The sequence below is a fragment of the Mustela nivalis genome (genome assembly GCF_964662115.1).
Source record: "Mustela nivalis genome assembly, chromosome: 6".
In the NCBI taxonomy this organism is placed as follows: Eukaryota; Metazoa; Chordata; class Mammalia; order Carnivora; family Mustelidae; genus Mustela; species Mustela nivalis.
The window spans coordinates 86,069,599-86,090,498 of NC_139025.1; the positions used below are offsets into that span (position 1 = coordinate 86,069,599).

At 56.6% G+C, this 20,900-nt stretch overlaps 1 protein-coding gene across 11 annotated transcripts; it reads left to right on the forward strand.

The window, feature by feature from the left end:
• The first annotated feature begins 445 nt into the window (after positions 1 to 445).
• On the forward strand, positions 446 to 20,448 carry PLCB2 (phospholipase C beta 2). 11 transcript variants are annotated; one of them, XR_014313206.1, is made up of 32 exons: positions 446 to 883; positions 4,540 to 4,617; positions 5,182 to 5,250; positions 5,899 to 6,039; positions 6,196 to 6,275; positions 6,375 to 6,428; positions 6,539 to 6,614; positions 9,038 to 9,138; positions 9,298 to 9,464; positions 9,567 to 9,713; positions 9,871 to 10,028; positions 10,326 to 10,408; positions 10,684 to 10,768; positions 11,347 to 11,509; positions 11,633 to 11,742; positions 11,864 to 11,960; positions 13,014 to 13,098; positions 13,238 to 13,362; positions 13,902 to 14,056; positions 14,579 to 14,743; positions 15,345 to 15,444; positions 15,955 to 16,059; positions 16,199 to 16,293; positions 16,417 to 16,492; positions 16,731 to 16,775; positions 16,892 to 17,114; positions 17,215 to 17,389; positions 17,503 to 17,579; positions 17,673 to 17,768; positions 18,194 to 18,291; positions 18,975 to 19,061; positions 19,406 to 20,448. XR_014313206.1 is itself a non-coding variant. In XM_082736410.1 (32 exons), the coding sequence occupies exons 1-32, from the start codon at positions 800 to 802 to the stop codon at positions 19,607 to 19,609; spliced, it is 3,564 nt and encodes a 1,187-aa protein (XP_082592536.1). In that variant the 5' UTR covers positions 446 to 799; the 3' UTR covers positions 19,610 to 20,448. The 11 variants fall into 11 exon arrangements, 4 of the variants coding, with proteins under 4 accessions (XP_082592536.1, XP_082592537.1, XP_082592538.1 ...); XR_014313207.1 differs by having other exon boundaries at positions 17,215 to 17,336; positions 18,234 to 18,291; XR_014313208.1 differs by having other exon boundaries at positions 16,892 to 16,967; positions 17,234 to 17,389; positions 18,234 to 18,291.
• Positions 20,449 to 20,900: the final 452 nt, after the last annotated feature.

Here is a 20,900-nt window from a genome sequence, read left to right on the forward strand (position 1 = left end):
CGGCTGAGAGGTGTGATTGCCTCACTCGTACCTCATTTTCATGGGAGGAAGCATTGAGAAAGAGGAGCTGGGTGTTCAGCAAAGTTTGCTTATTCAAAACATCCAATCCCAGCTGGGCCCTGCCCCACCTTCAGCTCCCACTTCCAGGGGCGTCCCATCCTCCTCAGCCCCTGGAAGAGACTCCTGTGCTTTAGGGGCCACCTCTGTAAAGGTCCCTTCCCCTGGGAGCTCCTGACACCCTCCCCTCAGGCTCAGCCTGGGCACCAGTACCCCACGTGGTCCCCGTATTGTTCCTTCTCCAGCCCCTCAGCTTCATCCGACCAGAGACTACTCCTGGGACTGAGAACCCCCGCCCACCACCAACACCCCACCAGCCTGGGCTCCTAGGAGACCAGGCCTCAGGAACCCGCCCCTCAGTCCTGAAGAGCGCAGAGAAGGAAGCCCTGAGCAGGAAGTGCTGAGACACAGGCGGAGCGCAGAGGGCGGGGGCTTTGGGGAGGGGAGCCTAACCTCCCTGGGCAGGAGCAGTGACCACAGCTCCCCCCAACGCCCCTACTGAAGGCAGGTGGGAGGAGGCCAATTTAAAAGGCGGACGGGTCTCTGGCCAAAGCATTCAGCTCTGCCACCAGCCACCAGCCGCTGCAACCCCGGGGGCTCTAAGAGTACCCAGACTTCCGGACCCTCTCAGGACGGATGCCATGTGAGCCCAGCTTGGCGCACCTCCAGCCGGCCTTCCTTCCTTCCCTCCTCCTGCCCGTGTGTGCCTGTCCAGCCTCTCCAGAAAGGGACCCTTAGCACCATGTCTCTCCTCAACCCAGTCCTGCTGCCCCCCAAGGTGAAGGCTTATCTGAGCCAAGGGGAGCGCTTCATCAAATGGGACGATGTGAGTGGGGCACTGGGGTGGTGACGCCCTGCTGTTAGGGGCTTGGGGGGGGGCTGGTTTATGTCTGCCCCGTGTGGCGCCAGTGTGGCTTGGCCAGGCAGCAGACAGGACAGCCTGGCAAGGGTACGTGCCCCTGAACACTCACCCCGGGACAGCGGGGGCTGGGGCTCTGTGTCGGGATGGGATGGGAGGATGTGCCCACTGGGGTGCTCTCACGGGAGGGACTCTCTTTGCATTGGGGTCTGTCGTCCCCCAAACGCCCAAGACAAGCAGGGGGCATCCTGATCTCAGCACGAGTGGGAGCAAAGACCCCAAAGCTGTGGCAGGGCCAGGCCCCTACTCCTAGCACAGATGCCCTGCTCTTGCTCTTCTCCATCTGGCCTTGCCCTGGCCCAGGGAGGCCCCATTCTCCCCAGAGCTGCTGCGGGGCAGCCATAAAGCCTGAGGGGCACCCTAAGGGAGAACCAGAGGCTTCTGCTCCCAGGGGCCTAGGAAGGAACTGATCGACTTCTGCTTCTGCAGGCTGCATTCAGCTGAGCTCCCACCACCCGCCACCCGCCTGTTGGCAAGGAAAGGGGGAAGCCGCTGCTTGGCCCTGTCCCTCTGTCTCTGCTGTCTTTTCTTTCTCAGACTGGGGCCTGCTTCCCAGACTCTGGGCCTCCTGGCTTCTGAAAATGTTGGGACAGGCCAGGGATTCCCTTGGGCAGGCGAAGAGAACATCGTGGGGTCCTTCATGAGGCTGCTGGGCAGACCCATGAACTAATCACAGTGGGCTGGTCCTGGGAAGGAAGCTGGAAGGCTCTTGGGGGGGGGGGAAGAGAGAGGAGGCCCTTAGGACTGGCTCATTCTCCTCACAGGTGTGATGAGGGGATTCTGAGTCTGTGAGTTAAGGCAGCCTGGGGCTCTTGGCCATTCGGGCTGCACTAGGCTGAGTAATCTGGTTGCCATGACTATGGGTAGGAGGCCCCTGGTGAGACGCTTTCTGCTTCCCTACGAGTGGTGTGGGCGACGTGGCATGGTGGTGACAGGTCCCAGGAGACTCTGGAATGAGGGAAGTGGCTCAGAATGAAAAATGAAGTGGCCTCTCTCAGTTCCTCTGGGAAGTGTGTGTAACCTGACTGGGCAGAGGGTCATTAGGGGTGGGGACACGCTCTATGGCCTTCTCTGCAGGCCAGTACCTGTGTAGCTGGGTGCCCCACTCCCCTCCCTGACACAGAGCATGGCATGGCCCAAGAATCCTGACTCCAGGAGCAGGAATCTCCTAAGCCTAGTCACAGGGCATGTGTGCCTGTGAGACAGGGCTCTGCTCAAAATGCCTTTAGCCCAGTTGGCCAATGACTTGAGTACGTCCTGCCACGTTGAATAAGCCTGAGGCAAAAGATGTAACCAACTCCCAGCTCAGTTTTGCCTCCCATGGTCCCTTCACAGTATATCTGGTGGGAGAAGCTCTTTTCCTGCTCGTGGAAGGACACTCAGCCACAAGACATTCAGTCTTGACACTCAGTCACAAGACATTCCATTTGCTTCTGGGTAATAGACAATCCTAGGATCACTTTTCCTCACAAAATGCAGTCTTATTTCAGAAATGAGTTATAATTCTGAACTCAAGTCTTGGATGATGTGCTCTGCCCTCCTCCTTCTAGGAGTGGTTTATGTGGGCTGTAGGTGTTCCAAGATTGGTGGCAGGGGTCTCTGATCTTCCTCCAAGCCCTCCTCACCATGGGGTGCAGGCAGGGAGGTGGAGGGGGTCGCAAAGTTCTTAACTGAACAGGCGCTATCATCAACGGGTTCCTGCTTTCTGAGCCTCGCACATGTTGGGCTTAGTCCTTCTCTGATGGACACTTTTTGAGGCTTCTCCTCAAAGTGAGGAGACCCTTGCCCACCGAGCTGGTGGTCCCCTACATAAGGATCCTTCTGCCATCCCTGTTTCGGGAGGTCACTCAAAATTACTTCTTCAGGTACTTGGAATCCAGTTACGACCTTCAGTTTCCTGTAGCTTTGGACTCTGCCCCTCTTTCCCACAGGACCACTCTGAACCCCAGCACATACACTCGGTTCACTGCACCAACACACCCTGGGGTTTGGGCTCATCGAGGACAACCAAGGTCTCAGTGCCTCTGACACTCGGTTTCCTGGGCAGGAGTCAGATCTCAGTCTACTTTGCCTCACAGCTGCAGGGGGGACCAAAGCTTTTTAAGTAGAGTCGAAACCCCTCACTACACTTCAAGTGAGGGGTCAGGGGGCACTTGGATGGCTCAGTCGGTTAAGCCTCTGACCCTTGATTTAGGCTCAGGTCATGATCTCAGGGTCGTGAGATCAAGCCCTGCGCTGTGCTCTGTGCTCAGTGGGGAGTCTGCTTCTTGCTCTCTCCGACTGTCCCTCCCCCTGCTTGTGCACATGCCCACACACTCATGTTCTCTCTGTCTCTCTCTCGAATAAATACATAAATCTTAAAAAATAAATAAATAAATAAATAAAGTGAGGGGTCAGGCACTGCCAACCCTCCTGTGGGGAGGGCAGAGAGTAGAGCTCACAACATAGTTCTCTCCAAAATTAGCCTCCTCACAAAGTGTTTTTTTACCCCAGACTCTAACCATCCTTGACCTGAGAACTGTTTTTTTTTTCACCATTTCCTTTGTAAATTCTGCACGTAGTCTTGTTCGGTGGGCAGCAACGACCATGCCTTGTTGGAAACTTCAAATTCATTATCTTGTTTTGTATGCATACAAAGACCATCAAAATGAAGGCGAGCCTGTGCACTCTGTGAGTGCAATGGGAGTTTAGAAGCTAGTGCGGTGATCATTCCTGGGCTTCTTCAGCAAACAGGGATCCCTGAGCTCATGGGTCTAGCACACAGACTTATAGTTTAGCTTAGCTACTGCACAGACTGGTTTCCCTGGAGTCCACAAGCCCTCGGGGATTTTTATGGATAGGCTTCTAGCTGTGCAAACCTCATACACACCATTCTAGTGTGTTTCATGGAAGGCTTTTCAGAAGAGGGGAGACTTGGGGGACTCTCTGAAGGTATTTCATGCAGGGGAGGGCTGGGTTCTTAGGCTTGGAGGTGGGAATGCGCTTGGAGTCTGTGGGAGACCATAGACATGGACTGGCTGGATTGGCTGGGGATGGGTTCTTTGAGGAGTGGTTAGTGGACGCAGGGATGGGGCCTGTGGGAAGCCAGGTAGCAGGTGTAGGGCCTCGAGTGCAAGTGCAGGAGCTGGGCTCTTAGCTCTCACTGTGTTGAGTTCTCCTGAGGGGCAGCACTGAGTCTTGCAGAGACATTCTACCCCTTTGGCTGAGCTGTGGCCTTTGAAAACAGGGGGAGGTGGGGGCCGAGACATGTTTGGGGTCTAGAGGGAGAACCTCTATTTGGCGTTTAGAGGGGAAACTTCTCTTTCAGAAATGCTATCTCTAATTCTCTCCCCCTCCCCACCCCTGATTCAGAGGTTTTAGGGCTTGTGCCTAGCCCAGAGCTCTGGAAAGCAAAGAATATGCCTGCAGAGTCCCTGGTCAGCCACCTCCCAGGGAGATGGTGAGCTCTGAAACCCTGGTCCAGGCCAGGGAAGCTTGGCCTGAGGTCTCAGAGCTGAGAGCTGACCCTTTCTTTTTTTCTTTTTTTTTTCATTTCTTTTCCTTTTGACCACTTCTTTCTATAGGAAACCACAATAGCCTCCCCAGTTATCCTCCGTGTGGATCCCAAGGGTTACTACTTATATTGGACATATCAGAGTAAGGTGAGGCAGCCCACTCCCTGAGCTCCTGCTGATGCACTCAGTCCAAGCGGCCTTTTGTTAGTGCAGGGGTGGAGGTGTAAATGCCCAGGGAGTACACGGTGACCTGGGAGGGTGGCTCTGGGGCAGCCTATGGGCCGGGGCTATTTGCGCTGGGAGAGGGAAAGGAAAAAGCCCGTTTCACTACCTGTGGTTCTGGGAAACATGAGGGCTCAGACAGATCCAGAAGGGTTGTAGGGATGTAGGGGAGGGAGGGGGAGCTTGGGGTGAGTCCAGGAGAGTGTGGGCAAAATTGCAGGCCACAGCTCCGGAGTCACTTGAGTGGCCAGGGAAGGAAAGGACAGAAGAAGGGAAGAGGCTCATCATAACGGGGAGAACTTGACTGGTGGGAAGGGAAGGTTGGGGTCCACCAACCTTCCAGGGGCCACCCTGGAAAGTCTTGGTTTCTATAGAAGGCAGTCGGCCAAGATGTGAAGGGGCGTTGGAAGTTCCCTCCCCTCTGTTCTTCATTCTTCACTGATCTTTTTGTCTACATCCCTTCTTTGCTCCTGCTGGGGCACGCTCCAGGAGATGGAGTTTCTGGATATCACCAACATCAGGGATACCCGCTTTGGGAAGTTTGCCAAGATACCCAAGGTAGGCGGGCCCAGTGGCAGCCCAGGCTCAGCATGGCCACAAGCTCTGTGTGGGGAGAGCAGGAATCCCTGTGGAGGTAGCAAGCCTGATCTCTACAGCAAAAGGAAGATTTCCCAGGTTGGGCAGCAGGGCCTCCTCCCTGAGTTGAGGAAGGGGTGTGGCTGCCCCTGAGCTTGCCAGAGCTTTGGTACCAGGGAATTATGAAGAGATGTCAGGTGGCCAGGTCCTGCCCCCAGAGCAGCTCAGACTACCTGGGAGTGTGGCTTATGCCCACCACACTCCCCGTCTCCCTTGCCTGTATTTGTCTAAAGCCGGCGGGAAAATTGGAGGAAGGGGCTGGCGGAAAGCAGGCTTCTATGAGACTGGGAGCTAAGAATCCATCTCCAAATGGAAAATGGCAAACACGATACTCAGCACACCCAGGCTGGGCTGCCGGCTTCATCTCTTCCTGTGGGCTCTTCGCCCACACTCCAGCACCTGGAGTCAGGGAGGCCAAGATGCTGAGGCCCACCCATGGGGGGATGGGATTCCACCCTAGATGGCCACCGTTCTAGTGGTTCTAGTGCGGTGGGGAGGGAATGGGAGGACTGCAGTGGAGAGGGGACAGGGGCACGCTTCTGATCCTCACTGTGACTCTGCTTCCTGCAGAGCCAGAAGCTCCGGGACGTCTTCAACATGGACTTCCCCGACAACAACTTCCTCCTCAAGACACTCACTGTGGTGTCTGGCCCTGACATGGTAGACCTCACCTTCCACAACTTCGTCTCCTATAAGGAGAATGTGGGCAAGGTGCGCCGAAGGGTGTGTGGGGAGGTGTGCGGCGCAGGCCTGGGGCTGGGTACCTGGGGTAGCTCGGGGTTCCTGCAGGACAGGCCTGGGCTGCAGGGGGTGGGGGCATCCATGTGTGGCTAGGGGTTCTCACTGCTGTGCTCTGGGGTCCTGCAGAGCTGGGCCGAAGATGTGCTGGCCCTCGTCAAGCACCCACTGACGGCCAATGCCTCCCGTAGCACCTTCTTGGACAAAATGTAAGTGACTGTGTGCCCGGCCTCTGTGTGCCTGACATCTGCGTGTGGGCTCCATGTGCCAGCCCCAGGGCCTTGATAAGCCACTTTCTGCCCCACTAGCCTGGTGAAGCTCAAGATGCAGCTCAACCCCGAAGGGAAGATTCCTGTGAAAAAGTGAGTCTCCCCTGCTCTCCCTCTCCCCACACTTCCGCCCAGCTCCGCGAAGCCTTCCTTCTCCAGGTCTGATCCGGCTCTTTGGCTCCTGCCTTTCTCTGCTCCTTTAGTTTTTTCCAGATGTTTCCTGCTGACCGCAAGCGGGTGGAAGCTGCCCTCAGCGCTTGCCACCTCCCAAAAGGCAAGGTGAGTGGTTTTCCTGGCCCAGCCCAGGCCCTCCCCTGAGCTGGCCAGGCCCGGTTGGGGGTGGCAGGGCCCAGCCAATAGCCTGAAAAGCCAGTTAACCCCAGAGCACTGGTTTCTGTTACAAGGCACAGAGATCCCAGGGAGTGGGGATGGGGTGCCTGGGTCCAGAGCAGCTGGGTCTCTCTGCCTACACCTGGGTGGCTACAGAGGGCAGTGGTTGGTGGACTACGTTTAGGGCAAGCACCCAGGGTGGGGAAGGGGTTAGTTCTGCAGACTGTGGGGGGAGGGGAACAGACCAAGTCTTGAAGCTGCCAAGATCTAGCCTTTAGCTCAACCCAGAAAAACATTATTTTTTTTTCCCTTCTGATTAAATGATTTTTAATTACAAGATGTAGGCTGGGTCACCCCACGAGGGACCTTCTGTGGATTACAAAAAGGAGCCCTCTGGGCAGATACAGCCTGAGCCCAGGGTTTGCGCCTGGCTAGGGAAGTGGATCTCAAGACCCCAGGGCCCCCTTGGCCAGAGCCTTTGTATGGGGTACCACCTGCACCCCATGGGGTTTTGCCTCATGATAAGAATTTGTAATTTATAAATAAAACTAAGACCTCATCCGTCACCTGTCCACAAGGGGCCCAGGAAGACTCCTCCCTCTCAAGTCACAGCTCAAGCATTCTGGTGCCCCCTTGATGTTGAAGGTCACAGGAACGCAAGCATGAGGGTGGAGAGAGGGTGGAGAGAGGGTGGGAACGGGCTCCTGCGGATGGCCCTGCTGCCAGGACCTCTACTACACTTTCACCCTCCTTCTCTCCTGCCTCCTGAGCTCCCGCCTTGGCCATCCTCCTTACGTGTCAGCTCTCCTGTGTCCCAGTAGAAGTCACTGACCCCTCTTCGCTTGGAGCCAATGGGTCCAAGATCCAGTCTTAGGGAGATACGGTCTGGCTCTCTTGTTCAGACCCTCTGCTCTAGCTCCAAATTAAGCCTGATATTACCCTTCCAGATCCTGGACTATGTTTAAGGGGCTTTTCTGGGTTGGAATGCAAAGGCACAGATGCCCCACAGACCACTAATCTCCTTGCAGTTTCTTTCTATAAAGTTGCCTAAGCTGGACATTACAGACTATGTGACCTTTGACATCAGGCTTCAATCCTTTAGCATAAGGGTTTCCGGGTTCTTCCACACTGTAGTCCAGATCGGCATGTTGTGCCTTTTCACCGCTGAGTGATATTGCGGGATTTGGAGTTATCACCTTTTGCTTCTGTGTTCATCAGCTGATGACCTTTGGATTGTGGCCACATCTTAATCATTTCGAATAAGGCTGCTATGAACCTTCGAGTGCATGACTTTGTCGGGAAGTGTGTTTTCACTCTGTATACCTAGAGGTAGAATAGCTGGGTCACATGGAGACTCTGTATTTAACATTGTGAGGAACTGCCAAACCATTTTCCAAAGTGACTGACCACTGTACCATCATACCGACAATGTCCGAAGGTTCCCATCTCCTCAACGACACTTGTTATTGTCTTTTTAGAATTGGACTTGTCCTGTGGGAGTGAAGTGGTATCTCCTTGTGTTTTTGGTTTGCCGTTCCCAAGTGACTAACGAGATGGAGGATCTTTTCATGTGTTCACTGGTCATTTGCATATCTTCTTTGAAGAAATGTCTGTTCAAATCTTCTGCCTGTCTTTCCACTGGGGTTTTTTGGTCCCTTTACTGTCGAGTTGTCCCTTCCTGAATATTTGATTTGCAAATATTTCCCCCTCTTCTGTAGACTGTCTTTTCGCTATCCTTCGAAGCACAGAAGTTTTTAATTTGGAAAAAAAAAAAACAACACAAAACTTTTTAATTTGGATGAAGTCCAGTTTGTCTTTTCTGTGGCCGCTCCTCGTGCTTCCTGGCGCCTCCAGCCACTACTGTTGAATTGTCTATTTGCCTTTCATTGCTGTCAGGCTTTGCTCATGCACTGGGGGGCTCTGCTGTTAGGTGCATTGTTTCTATTCAAGATGCCTCTTTTGGAACATCTGCCCTCTACTTAAAAAAGAAAGAAAGAAAGAAAGAAAGAAAGAAAGAAAGAAAGAAAGAAAGAAAGAAAGAAAGAAAGAAAGGAAGGAAGAAGACCACCCACAGCTCTGGCAGACCTGCTTACTTCTAACCCTTTCTTCTTCCTTCTGTGGTTGTTCCTAGTTCTGATCCTGCCCCAGCCAAGGGACTAGCCAGTGTCCAAGTTCAGGGTCAAGACAGACCAGCTCAGCATGCTCTCTGCTCAGCAACCAGCCCCTTGAAAAGTGGGTGCTCAGGAGCCTGCTCCGTGCTGCTCTGCCTGCCCTGAGCCCTCCCTCTGACAGGCTCCCTTGTACAGGCTTCATTTGTGGTTTTTAGCATGGAAAAGGTGGGTGCAGCAATGATCAGGTCACTCTTCCCCCAGAACGATGCCATCAATCCTGAGGACTTCCCAGAATCCGTCTACAAGAGTTTCCTCATGAGCCTCTGTCCTCGGCCAGAAATAGACGAGATCTTCACTTCCTAGTGAGCTTCCGTGTTTGGGCTGGGCCTGGGGAAGGGGCTGGTGGCTAAAATCCCCTTGCCTTGCTGGGAATTAGGTGGCTTTTCTGGAGAAGGCGGTAGTCCGTGCTCTCTAGCCCCGGGGTGGGGGGGCCACAGACCTGTGCCCTCTCTGGCTTGCAGCCACGCCAAGGCCAAACCCTACATGACCAAAGAACACCTGACCAAGTTCATCAACCAGAAACAGAGGGACCCCCGTCTCAACTCTCTGCTGTTTCCACTGGCACGGCCTGACCAGGTGCGGGGCCTCATCGACAAGTATGAGCCCAGTGGCATCAACGTGCAGAGGGGTGAGGACTCAGGGAGCCCCTCCCCTCTGTGGCCTGACCCGCCCTGCTCAGGGGCTGCAACCCTGACAGCTCTCCCCTCCGGCCTCTGCCCCGCACCCCCAGGCCAGCTCTCCCCCGAGGGCATGGTGTGGTTTCTCTGCGGGCCTGAGAACAGCGTGCTGGCCCAGGACAAGCTGCTTCTCCACCAGGACATGACGCAGCCCCTCAACCATTACTTCATCAACTCCTCACACAACACTTACCTGACAGGTGACCAGGGTGCTCTCTCCTCTTGGGGTGCGGGTGCAGCTCCTGTTCCCCTGAATCCATCCCTCTGCGGGGCGAGCCAGCGGGCTGCAAAAGGACAGACGGGGTGGGAGTGGGCGGGGGCGAGCTGGACCGGCCTCTCCCCTCTGCTCTGGCTCAGCCGGCCAGTTCTCTGGCCTGTCGTCGGCCGAGATGTACCGCCAGGTGCTGCTGGCCGGCTGCCGCTGCGTGGAGCTGGACTGCTGGAAGGGCAAGCCCCCTGACGAGGAGCCCATTATCACCCATGGCTTCACCATGACCACAGACATCTACTTCAAGGTCAGACTCGGGGCCGGCATGGAAGCTGGTGGCAGTGGCACTAGGGAAGGGCCCCAGTGTAGGGATTAGGGGAGCGGGTGAAAATAGAAAAGAAGGATGGCTGGGAGGCCTCAGATCAGTGAGGGGACTAGAGGGGACCCGAGGAGACAGGACCAACGGGGGCCCTCCAGTTCTCTGCATATTGAAACTGGAGAGTGGAGAAGGGTGCCGCTGGGGGCAGGGGTGGGGTGGGGTGGGGTGGGTGAGGAGGGACCTGGGCCACTGACCACCTCCCCACCCGGCCCTCTTCTCCTCCAGGAAGCAATTGAAGCCATTGCAGAAAGTGCCTTTAAGACCTCCCCCTATCCTGTCATTCTGTCATTTGAAAACCATGTGGACTCGTGCGTATCAGACCAGACCTGTTTGGCCTCCTTCTCTCCCCTGTCCCCATCTCCTGCCCGCATCTGCTTTCCCGCAGCCCTCCCCCACCTCTAGTCATGCCCTGCAGCTCTCCCACCGCCCAGGGTGTTCATACAAGCTCCTCAGGACCTCAGGCTCTGCTGCCTATGTCCCTACCTCCCTGCATCCCCAATGAGATGACCTGGGTCAGGGGTCCAGAAGGATGGACAAGAGGGGGTGGAGCTGCTGAACCCTACGTCAGTTCTGCTCCCTGCAGACCCCGCCAACAGGCCAAGATGGCTGAATACTGCCGGATGACGTTTGGGGAGATGCTGCTCACAGAGCCCTTGGAAAAGTTCCCAGTGAGTGGACTTCACTATGGGACATCTGGGCCTGGGGGCAGGGGGCCTGGGGAAGCGTGGTGGCCAGGTTAAGGAGGCAGATGTCCCCAGAGGATGCTGGGATTTATCTGGGAGGATTGTGGGGCCAGGATCCTATCACTTACCATGTGTCAGGCACTGTGCTGGGCTTTAAGGGGCCTGTTAGTGACAAAGACACAGTCCTAGCTCTCAGGTCACTCACCTTTAGTGGGGCCATAAACAAGTAACCAAGCCAGCACAACCAGTGGCTGCTCTGGGAGTACCTGGGCATCAGGGAAGGCTTCCTGGAGGAAAGGATGGCAAGCTGGAATCCAAGGGGTAACTGGATTTATCTTGATAAGAGTAAGGAAATGGCATTCTAGGCAAGTGAGGGAGAAGAGTGTTGTCTGAGGAAACTGGGTAAGTTGGGATGGCAGAAGCACCGCTCAAGATGGGGGAAATTGTGGGAGGCGAAGCAGGGCAGGAGAGCAGGCAGGGCAGATGGAACACAGCTTGGGAAGAAGGAGCTTAGGCTGCACCCTGAAGGCATGGAGATGGTGCTGACCATCTCTCTCCCACAGTTGAAACCAGGCATCCCCCTGCCCAGCCCTGAGGATCTCCGAGGCAAGATCCTCATCAAGAACAAAAAGAACCAGTTTTCTGTCCCAGCAACCCCCAGCAAGGAGCCGGGTGGGGGTGCTGAGAACAATTGCCCACCCAGAGCCTGGGTGGGAGAGGACCCAGGTGAGTCAGCCCGGGTGGCGAGGGGTCGGGGTGTGGAAGCGCCTAGAGGGGGAGAGAGGGGCTGGGCCTGGAGGCCACGTGTAGGGACCGTGGTCCCAGTGCTGAAAGATGTGCTTGTGGCAGTGTGGGCTGGTGAGGACGGGGCAGAGCCGGAGGAGGAAGAGGTGGAAGAGGAGGAGGAGGAGTCGGGAAACTTGGATGAGGAGGAGCTCAAGAAGATGCAGTCGGATGAGGTGTGTAGGGGGCAGCCCCGAACCCCTCCTGCTGTCCCCAGGGCGGAGCCCTCCAGGAGCTGGCATGGGGCCACCTCCCTGGGTTGCCCTCCCCTTCTCCATCCTCCCCTCTCCTCCCTAGGGCACAGCAGGCCTAGAGGTGACAGCTTACGAGGAGATGTCCAGCCTAGTGAATTACATCCAGCCCACCAAGTTCATCTCCTTTGAGTTCTCTGCCCGTAAGTGAGCACGTGGTGGGAGGAAAATGCTAGCGGGAAGCTAGGCTGGACTCAGGAGAAGGCCCTTGAGAAGTATGTCCTGACAGTAGAGCAGCTGGATGGGTGGGAGGAAGGGGAAAAGGGATCCCCCCTTTCTTGGACGTGGGGGCTCTATTTATAGAAAGAGCCAGCAGAGGAGGCAGGCAAAGGGCTTTTTTAAGTGGCAGTGGCTCCTAGCTTCCCTGTGCTGTACTAAGGAACTTGGCACCAACCAGAATGCTCTGGAGTGTGTCGGTGACAGGCAGGCCACTTAGGACAGGCCATCTGAACCCTACTGGCCTGGGGCTCCTGCAGCCTCCTGCAGGCTCTGTGGCTCCTGGGGGGCCAAATGGTGCCTGGGGCTGGCCCACGCCCAGGAGCACTGACCCCGCAGGGTGTCAGAGCTCCAGAGAAGAGCCATAGGCAGAGAAACCGGCCAGGGTACATCTGCCCCTCCCTCGCACCCCTCCCTCTCTGTGTGCACACACACTACTTAGCTTCACTGCTCTTCTCAGCGGGGCGTGCCCCTGAGGTGGACACCTTTTTCTACACACACTTGTGCAGTGTAGGCCTCTACCACACTGACTGCTAGGGCCTGGAACCCGCAGTCTGTAGCCCCCACCTAGGCCCACCCCGGGCATGCCTGCTCCCCCCGCCCGACCTCCAGTGTACACCTCCCACCCATGGCCCCAGCCCTCACGTTTTAGCCAAAGCTTGAGTGCTCACCCTCTGCACATCCTCCCATGTTCCTGACCCCCTGGGCTCCCCTTCTCTGTGCCATCCCAGGCTTGCGCCCCTCACCCTCCAGAACTGTGGCCCACACCCCCTCCGCGTGCATATCTCCCGCCCATATCCTTCACCCCCAGCCCGCCGTTACCCACCCAGACTGCATAGCAGTTTGGCCTCTTCAACACTTGAGCCTGGGGGGATTGCTAGGTTGAAGGGATGTCTGTGCTGGAGGGAGCTACCCCAGAAGGGAGGGCCGGGGTCGGGGGAACCCACCTGACAGCCCCCCCACCTTTCTCTCCCACACAGAGAAAAACAGAAGTTACGTCATCTCGTCCTTCACAGAGCTTAAGGCCTATGACCTGCTCTCCAAGGCCTCAGTGCAGTTCGTGGAGTATCCTTGAGGCCTCCCTAGCTAGGGTCCCCAGGTGGGGCGGTGGGGTGGGGAAGGCCTGGGGACAGGGTGCACAGAGGGAGCTGCTGGGTCCTCCGGGTGTGGACAGCCTCGGGCTAGCTCCTCAACTCCCAGGTAGCTACAACAAGCGCCAGATGAGTCGCATTTACCCGAAGGGCACACGCATGGACTCCTCCAACTACATGCCCCAGATGTTCTGGAACGCCGGTTGCCAGATGGTGGCCCTCAACTTCCAGACAATGGGTGAGGGTACTCCAAGGCCCCTAAGAACCTGCACCCGCTCTCTGCCTCTCTTACTTTCACCCCATTCCTGGGGGGTTGTCTTTAGAACAGACCTGGAGTCCTGAGGTTGGCTGAGGCTGTGGTAGCACATGTGGGCATGTCAGCGGTTAGGAATATAAATGCCTTGGCTCGCGCCTATATGATGGCACGTGTATGAGTGAGTACACATGTGATGAGGCCAGAGTGCTGGCCCAAGTTCTGGCTGCTGTGCCTGAATGAGACCACAGAAACCCTGGCTTCACTGGTCTCAGCCTCCACTGTGAGTAACGGCCCGACCGTGGCCTTGCTTCCGCTAACTTCCACCTGTCGAGCCTTCCTGAGTGATGAGACACCCTAGAGAAACAGGCTGGGTCATGAGAATCCCTCATCATTCTAGTCCACCCAAGCTTCCCGTTCCACAAGACGGGAGAGGCTGAGGGATGTAGGAGATCGAGACTAGGTGCAGATGTGGGGCAGGGCCTTGCTCACAGAGTGCCCTTGTCTCACAACCCCCTCCCCAGACCTGCCCATGCAGCAGAACATGGCATTGTTTGAGTTCAACGGGCAGAGTGGCTACCTCCTCAAGCATGAGTTCATGCGGCGGCCGGACAAGCAGTTCAACCCCTTCTCAGTGGACCGCATCGACGTGGTGGTGGCTACCACCCTTTCCATCACGGCAAGCCCCTGAGGCAGACATGTGGCTGGGAGGGCTGGGACACAGGAGCTCTACTCCTCCACTCCCAACCCCCTCCCCTGATATCCTGAAAACTTCAGCCCAAGCCAGTTCTTGCAGTAGAGAGTTGCCTTGGAAACTGCCTCCTCCTCAGCACTGGAGGCTGCCTCTTGGTCCCCATGGAAACCAAGGGGAAGGGCTGAGGCTGGGGTGGGGGAGGGGAGAAGAGTGGGCAGAGTGGGGCTGCAGGAGCCCCAGGACCTCGGGGAGGGAGGGTGCTGTTTTCCTTCTTTGCCTGGGGAGGAAGGTGGGAAGGCCCATGACTCTTCCCTGAATGCTGGAAGCACCTAGTGGCCCAGAGCTTAGCCTAAGTCCTTGAGCCACATGGCCCCAGCTGGATGGGGTTCTTCACAGTAGCCAAGAACAGGTGCTTCAGCTCCAGGAGCTAGAGGCTCTAGGTTAGAGGCAAGAGCTCTGGGTGGGGGGGTGGTAGAGAGCTGAGGCTGGCCTCCTGTGGGTCCCCAGGTCATCTCTGGACAGTTCCTGTCAGATCGCAGTGTGCGCACATATGTGGAAGTGGAACTCTTTGGCCTTCCCGGGGACCCCAAGAGGCGCTATCGCACGAAGCTGTCACCCACCGCCAACTCCATCAATCCTGTCTGGAAGGAGGAGCCTTTTGTCTTTGAGAAGGTGGGCAGCTAGGGCGTGGCAAGGGCTGGGATCTGTCCCCACTTCTTGGCCTCTACTCATAGAAAAGAGAACTAAATAACAGTCCTTGATTGTTCAGCTCTCCCTACCCCTCGCCCTGTGCCCTCCTGATTTTTAAGAGTCCAAAATTCACATTTACTGAAATTTACTTACTGAACAATTTTATGTGTGAATCTGTGTGTGTATGTGCACGCGCAGGTGCACGTGTGTTCACGCACATGTGTGTTCATGTTAGGATGAGAGGCAGAAATGTGAACTCCTAGTCCGGGGTACAGAGTCCCAGTCCAGCAGGGGTCTTTTGTCCTGATTTGATACTCATTGGTAAGGCTGTTCAGGACTGTCTGCACCAGGACCCCCAAGCCTTGGGCTGCCTAGCCAACCCTTCTCCCCTGTGTGGACCAGCCATGGCATGAGCTAAGAGGATGCCTATGTGTGTGGCCTAAGAGTGTGCCCTCTGTCCTCGCCAAATCTGGTAACACCTGCCATGTTCTCACACTGACACTAAGACTTCTGAAGCCAGGGACGTGGGCAGCATGGCCATCCTCTCCCCTCCCCAGCTTGTCCTGTCCCAAACTCTCCCTAGATCTTGATGCCTGAGCTGGCATCCCTCAGGGTGGCTGTACTGGAGGAAGGCAACAAATTTCTTGGACACCGCATCATCCCCATTAATGCCCTGAATTCTGGTAAGGATGGAGTCCTTCTTTGCTGTTGCTAGTCAGTCTGAGAGCAAGGCCAGCATTAGGAGCCTGTCCCGGCGCTGCAGCGGCTTCTGGGGGTGTCCCTGAGACCTTACCTAATCCTCTCACGTAGAAGGACTGGGGCAAGAAGAGGAAACTGACAGCAGTGGGGCCTCTGCCACAGAATGCCTATAATTTTCTGGAACTACTGGGGCAATTTACCAAGGACCTGATACTTATGGGAAACCTAAGATGAGTTATGGGTTTATAACACTTTCTCACTTAATCCTAACCATAACCACATGAGGGAGATCCTATTCACCCCATTTCACAGCTAAAGAAAATCTCAAGAGCTTTAAAGGAAACTGCCCAACGTCACATAAGGAGGAAGGTACAAAACCAGACTCAGACTCTGGTCTCCCTTCCTCTAAACCAGAGGCCTTGAGTACTGGGCTGCTCCTACAGTGCTGGGTGGCCTTGGGCATGGCTTACCGCCCAACCCGTCCTGCCCAACAGGCTACCACCATCTGTGCCTGCATAGCGAGAGCAACTTGCCCCTTACCATGCCCGCCCTTTTTGTCTTCCTGGAGTTGAAGGACTATGTACCTGACACCTGGGCAGGTAGGTGGTCCACTCCACCTCCTCCTCCTCAAGCCAACCTCCAGAGTTGGGTATGACAGGATAGTCTGGGGGTAGGTGGGATGGGGGTGCCTTCCAGGGACAACTCCACACCAGTCCCAGGATGCCCCTATGCACGCAGATCTCACCGTGGCTCTGGCCAATCCCATCAAGTTCTTCAGTGCCCATGACAAGAAGTCTGTGAAGCTCAAGGAAGCCATGGAAGGTCTGCCTGAGGTCTGTGCTGCCTGGTCCAGAAGCTTTGCCCTCGGAGGGAGGATGAGGGAGAGGCCAGGGTCCTAGGCTGAGAGGCAGAGAGAGCTGTTGGAGCCTTGTTCTTAATCTATTCTCCCTACACAGAAACCCTTCCCACTTGGGAGTCCAATTGTCCGCCCGGTCAACGGGGCCTTGGCCCCAACGAGCAATGGGTCTGCAGGTATGCACCGTAGTATCCTCCCGCAGAATGGAAGGGCCTTGACCTCTCCAGCGGTACCCACAGGAATATCCCCCCAAAACACATTTTCACTTGGGATGCCAAAGACTGCTGGGAAAGTGCGCTGCAGGGGGTCCATCCTGCCACACCCCCCACACCAGGGGTCGGGGAGGAGCCGGCCAGAACCAACCCCCCACCCCTACCCCGGGACCCCTGTCAGCCCACCCTGTGGCTCTTGCAGCAGCTGGGGCCAGGGCCAAGGAGGAGGCTATGAAAGAAGCAACGGGTAAGGCCTGCTGAGTCCGAGTGATCTTGAGAACGAGCCCGGGGGATGGTCCAGGACCCCGTGGGGTGGGAATGGGGGGCTCCCGGGCGGCGCGCACCTCACCCCGGCCCCCGCAGAGCCCCAGACCGCCAGCCCGGAGGAGCTGCGGGAGCTGAAGGGCGTCCTGAAGCTGCAGCGGCGGCACGAGAAGGAGCTGCGGGACCTGGAGCGGCGCGGCGCGCGGCGCTGGGAGGAGCTGCTGCAGAGGGGCGCGGCGGAGCTGGCCGGGCTGGGGCAGCCCAGCGCGGGGGGCTGCGGGGGCCGCCGGCTCGGCCCCGGCAAGGGCTCTCGAAAGAAGAGGTAAGGGCAGCTGCGGCGGCAGTGGCGGGCTCAGCCCTCCGGCGCCGGCGGGCTGGGGGCGGCCGAGGGCTCAAGGCCGGTCCCCACGTGGCGTCCGCAGGACCCTGCAGTGCGAGGAGGCCGCCGGGCCCGCGCCGGGCGAGGGCCGCGAGGGCTCCGAGGGCGCGGACGCGCGTGCGCGCGAGCTGCAGGACCGGCTAGAGCTGGAGCTGCTGCAGCAGGGTGAGGAGCAGTACGAGTGCATCCTGAAGCGCAAAGAGCAGCACGTGGCTGAGGTGCCTGCGCGGGGGGAGGGGCGGGAGCCACAACCCAACCAACCTGCCCCTGCCCCAGCCTCCGCACAGCAAAGGGCTTCTCTAACTAAGCTGGTCCCTGCACTGCCCCGCAGCAAATCGCCAAGATGATGGAGCTGGCCAGAGAGAAGCAGGCGGCAGAGCTGAAGACCCTCAAGGAGACCCTGGAGATGTATGATTGCCTCCCACCCATGCCTGACCCTCACCTCCCACCGGGAGAGCTCAGGTCCCACAGAACATCTCCCTGATGTTTGTCTCTCTGTAGTGACACCAAAGAGATGAAGAAAAAGCTGGAGGCCAAGAGGCTGGAGCGGATTCAGGCCATGGTCAAAGTCACCCCTGACAAGATGGCTCAGGAAAGGTGCGCCCTTGACTCAAACTCCAGGGCCAGTCTGAGCAGAGACCACACTAGGTGGGAAGGGGACCTCCCTGTAAGTGGATCCTGACTCGCTTCCCAGAGATGTGCCTGTCCCCTGGCTCTGGAAGGTCACCCCATTTCTGTCGCCTCTGATCAGAGCGTTCTCCATGGGCCACAGAAGCCATCACCCTGAGCAAAGAGAATTTCAGGGAAAACTAATCATAGGAACAGGGTGGTGAAACCAAGCCCTCTCCTCAGACAGCCCCTGGAGCTCCCAAAGGCCCCTTAACCTCCTCCTTGGCTTCCTATGATTACCACCACCGTCCTGCCCCCCCTCCCACCCACCCTCAGGCGGTATCTGCTCCTATGGTAGAGTTCTCATTTGGTCTACACCCTGAAAAGACTTGGTCATACCCAACTCTTCCTAGGGGCCTCTTGCCCTCTCTGAAACTCTGATCACCCCAACAGACTGAAGAGAGAGATTAACAACTCTCACATCCAGGAGGTGGTGCAAGTCATTAAGCAGGTGTGTAAGAGCTGTGTCTTTCACACACACACATACACTCATGCTCTACATAGAAGGGATGGGGTGGTCCCAGGCTTTTAAGTTGTCTTCAGGAAGCACACAGTCCTGAGTGGCCCGTGCAGCTGGGGATGGGAGGAGGCAGTGAAGGGAAGATGGAGCTCCTGGACCACTCCAGGGTTCTGGCCTTTATGTGGAGGTTAGGGTACCAGCCTAAAGAGATCTGTCTCTGGCCAGCTGCCCTCGATGAAAATGACAAGGGCTAGCTGGCCAGGGGAGGATGGCATTGGGATGGGTGGGTATGAGGGAGTGAGGGGGACTTCCTGAGGCTCCAAAGAGTCAGAAGAGGAAGTAAAGCCCTGCTGAGAATGGACTTGAAGCTCTCCTGGGTCTATTAACAACAGTAACAGAGCTGGCTGAGCTGGGTTGCTTGGGAGGGGGATTCTATGGGGTCTGTTTACTGAATCCAGATCTTGTGTGGTATGCTTTAAGCCAGGAACTGTCTCATACAGTCCTGCACAACCCAGCAAGACAGACTATTATCTTCATTTTATACATTTAAAAAGAACTGTTCAAAGGTTAACAAATTCGTCCCAAGTCCTATTGCTGGATAAGGGACTAGCTAGATTCCAAGTCAGGTTGCCTGTCTGGGCTGTCCTGATTCCCTGCCTCTCACTCCCACCCAGATGACAGAGAACCTGGAGAAGCATCAGGAGAAGCTGGAGGAGAAGCAGGCAGCCTGCCTGGAACAGATCCGGGAGATGGAAAAGCAGGTGTGACAGGGTCTACCGCCCTGCCCGCCAGGAGAGTTGTCCTGCACTGGGGAGCTGCCAGTCAGGAGATGGGTGGGGGCAGGAAGGGGATTCACCCCTTGCTGGTGGCTGCAGGTCCTCATTCCTGCGGGATCCTGGGGCCCTTTAAGATGAGGCAGCTCTACAGCTCTTTACTTGGTTGGGATCCCCTTCTCTGGCAGGCTCCCTGATGGTCTCCACTACCCCTCACCACCCATCTCCTGGAAGATCTGAACAGACTGGGCATCTCCATGTTTGACTATCCAGGGGAGGGAGAGTGAGCAGGTGGGCCCCTCCTGAGCCAGGTGGTGGTCTTGTCCCTACAGTTCCAGCAGGAGGTGCTAGCAGAGTACGAAGTCCGGATGAAGGGCCTGGAGGCTGAGGTGAAGGAGTCAGTGAAGGCCTGCCTCAGGAACTGCTTACCCTCTGAGGCCAAGGACAAGCCTGAGAGGCCCTATGAGGCCTTCAGGGAGCTGTGTGACCAGGACCCACTCACAGCAAAGGCAGGCGCCGAGGAGAGCCGCCTCTGATGCCCTCACCCCACTGGGACATTCTGTAAGGATATTCACTCTTCTCTCGGATGGGGTTCCATTCCCCCAGGAGGAAAGGCCCATTCTAAGGCTGTGGGAAGCTGGGACTCTTTTGGACTCTGGAGTCCCTTCCTCAACAACCAGGCTAGAGGAGGAGGCAGGAAACAGGTACCATCAGGGCAGGGGCCCATCTGAGGTTTCAAGGTCCTTTCCAATCTGACTTCCTACTCCTCATCCTTCTTCTCTGCCTCTGAGTGTCTCACATTTGTTGAGGGCAAAAGGATACGGACTGAGAGGCAGAAAATGGGGTCCTGGCACCACTCTCCTTTCCTTAGTGTGTCACCAGTGATGCCCCACTCTGGACTCTGTGTCCTTTCCTGGAGGGTTAGGCCTAGCTGTCTGGAGCCTCCACTCTAGCCCCTCTAGGTCAAGCAGGACCAAACTCCAAACCCTTCTGCTGTAAGCCCCTTCTCAGACCTGTCTTGAGTCGGCCACCTTGTCAGTTCCCTGATACAGAGCCTGTCTGAGCTCCCTGGGGACAGCTGCTTCCAGGATCCTGGGCTGAGGTCCTTTCCCTGGCCTTCTGCCTGTGGGGGATGGGAAGCTGACATGGAAAAGCTGCCTCAGCTGTCTGCTGAGATGACTGGGCCTCTGGCTAGTAGGGAGAGCTAAAGAAGGCCTTTGGGGGACTCTCCTAGGCCTGGTGGGGGGTGGGTACATCCTCAGTATGTACCCCCCTGCTCAGGCTGCCTAATAAGGTTAGCATCATTTTTCTCACCTTTGAGAATTATTTATTTTTCTCCTCCTCACTCCTACTAAAGAGAATCCTCCTCCCAATATTTCCTGCCTAAGCCTGGTCTTTGTTCTACAGCTGAGAAATGGGGGGTTGGATGGGAGTATGCTCCTGAAATGAAATGGCCTGGGAGAATCCCAGGGTGAGGTCCCTTCCAGAGCCCAGTGAAATCGCCTTGCTTCTGGGCCTGAAGGGGATTCACTTCCCTTTCTGTCAGCTCTGATGCCACAACCACTGGAAAATGAGGTCTCCCCTCTTCTCCACCCCCCACCTAGACGTGGCCCTTCCTTGTCTCTACCCTCAGGGCTGTAGCAGAAGAGCCTAGGCAATTGTGCCCCCTTCCTCTTGGGGAGTTGTGAACTTCCAGGCCACCTGGACCCCTTTAGGCAGGCGTAACAATGGTCAGATTCTACACCAGGTGGTTATGGTTGAATCCAACACTTGCTCGAAACGGGTTTGTAGGCAGCTGTTCACTGCACCTGTGGCGTGATCCCAGCT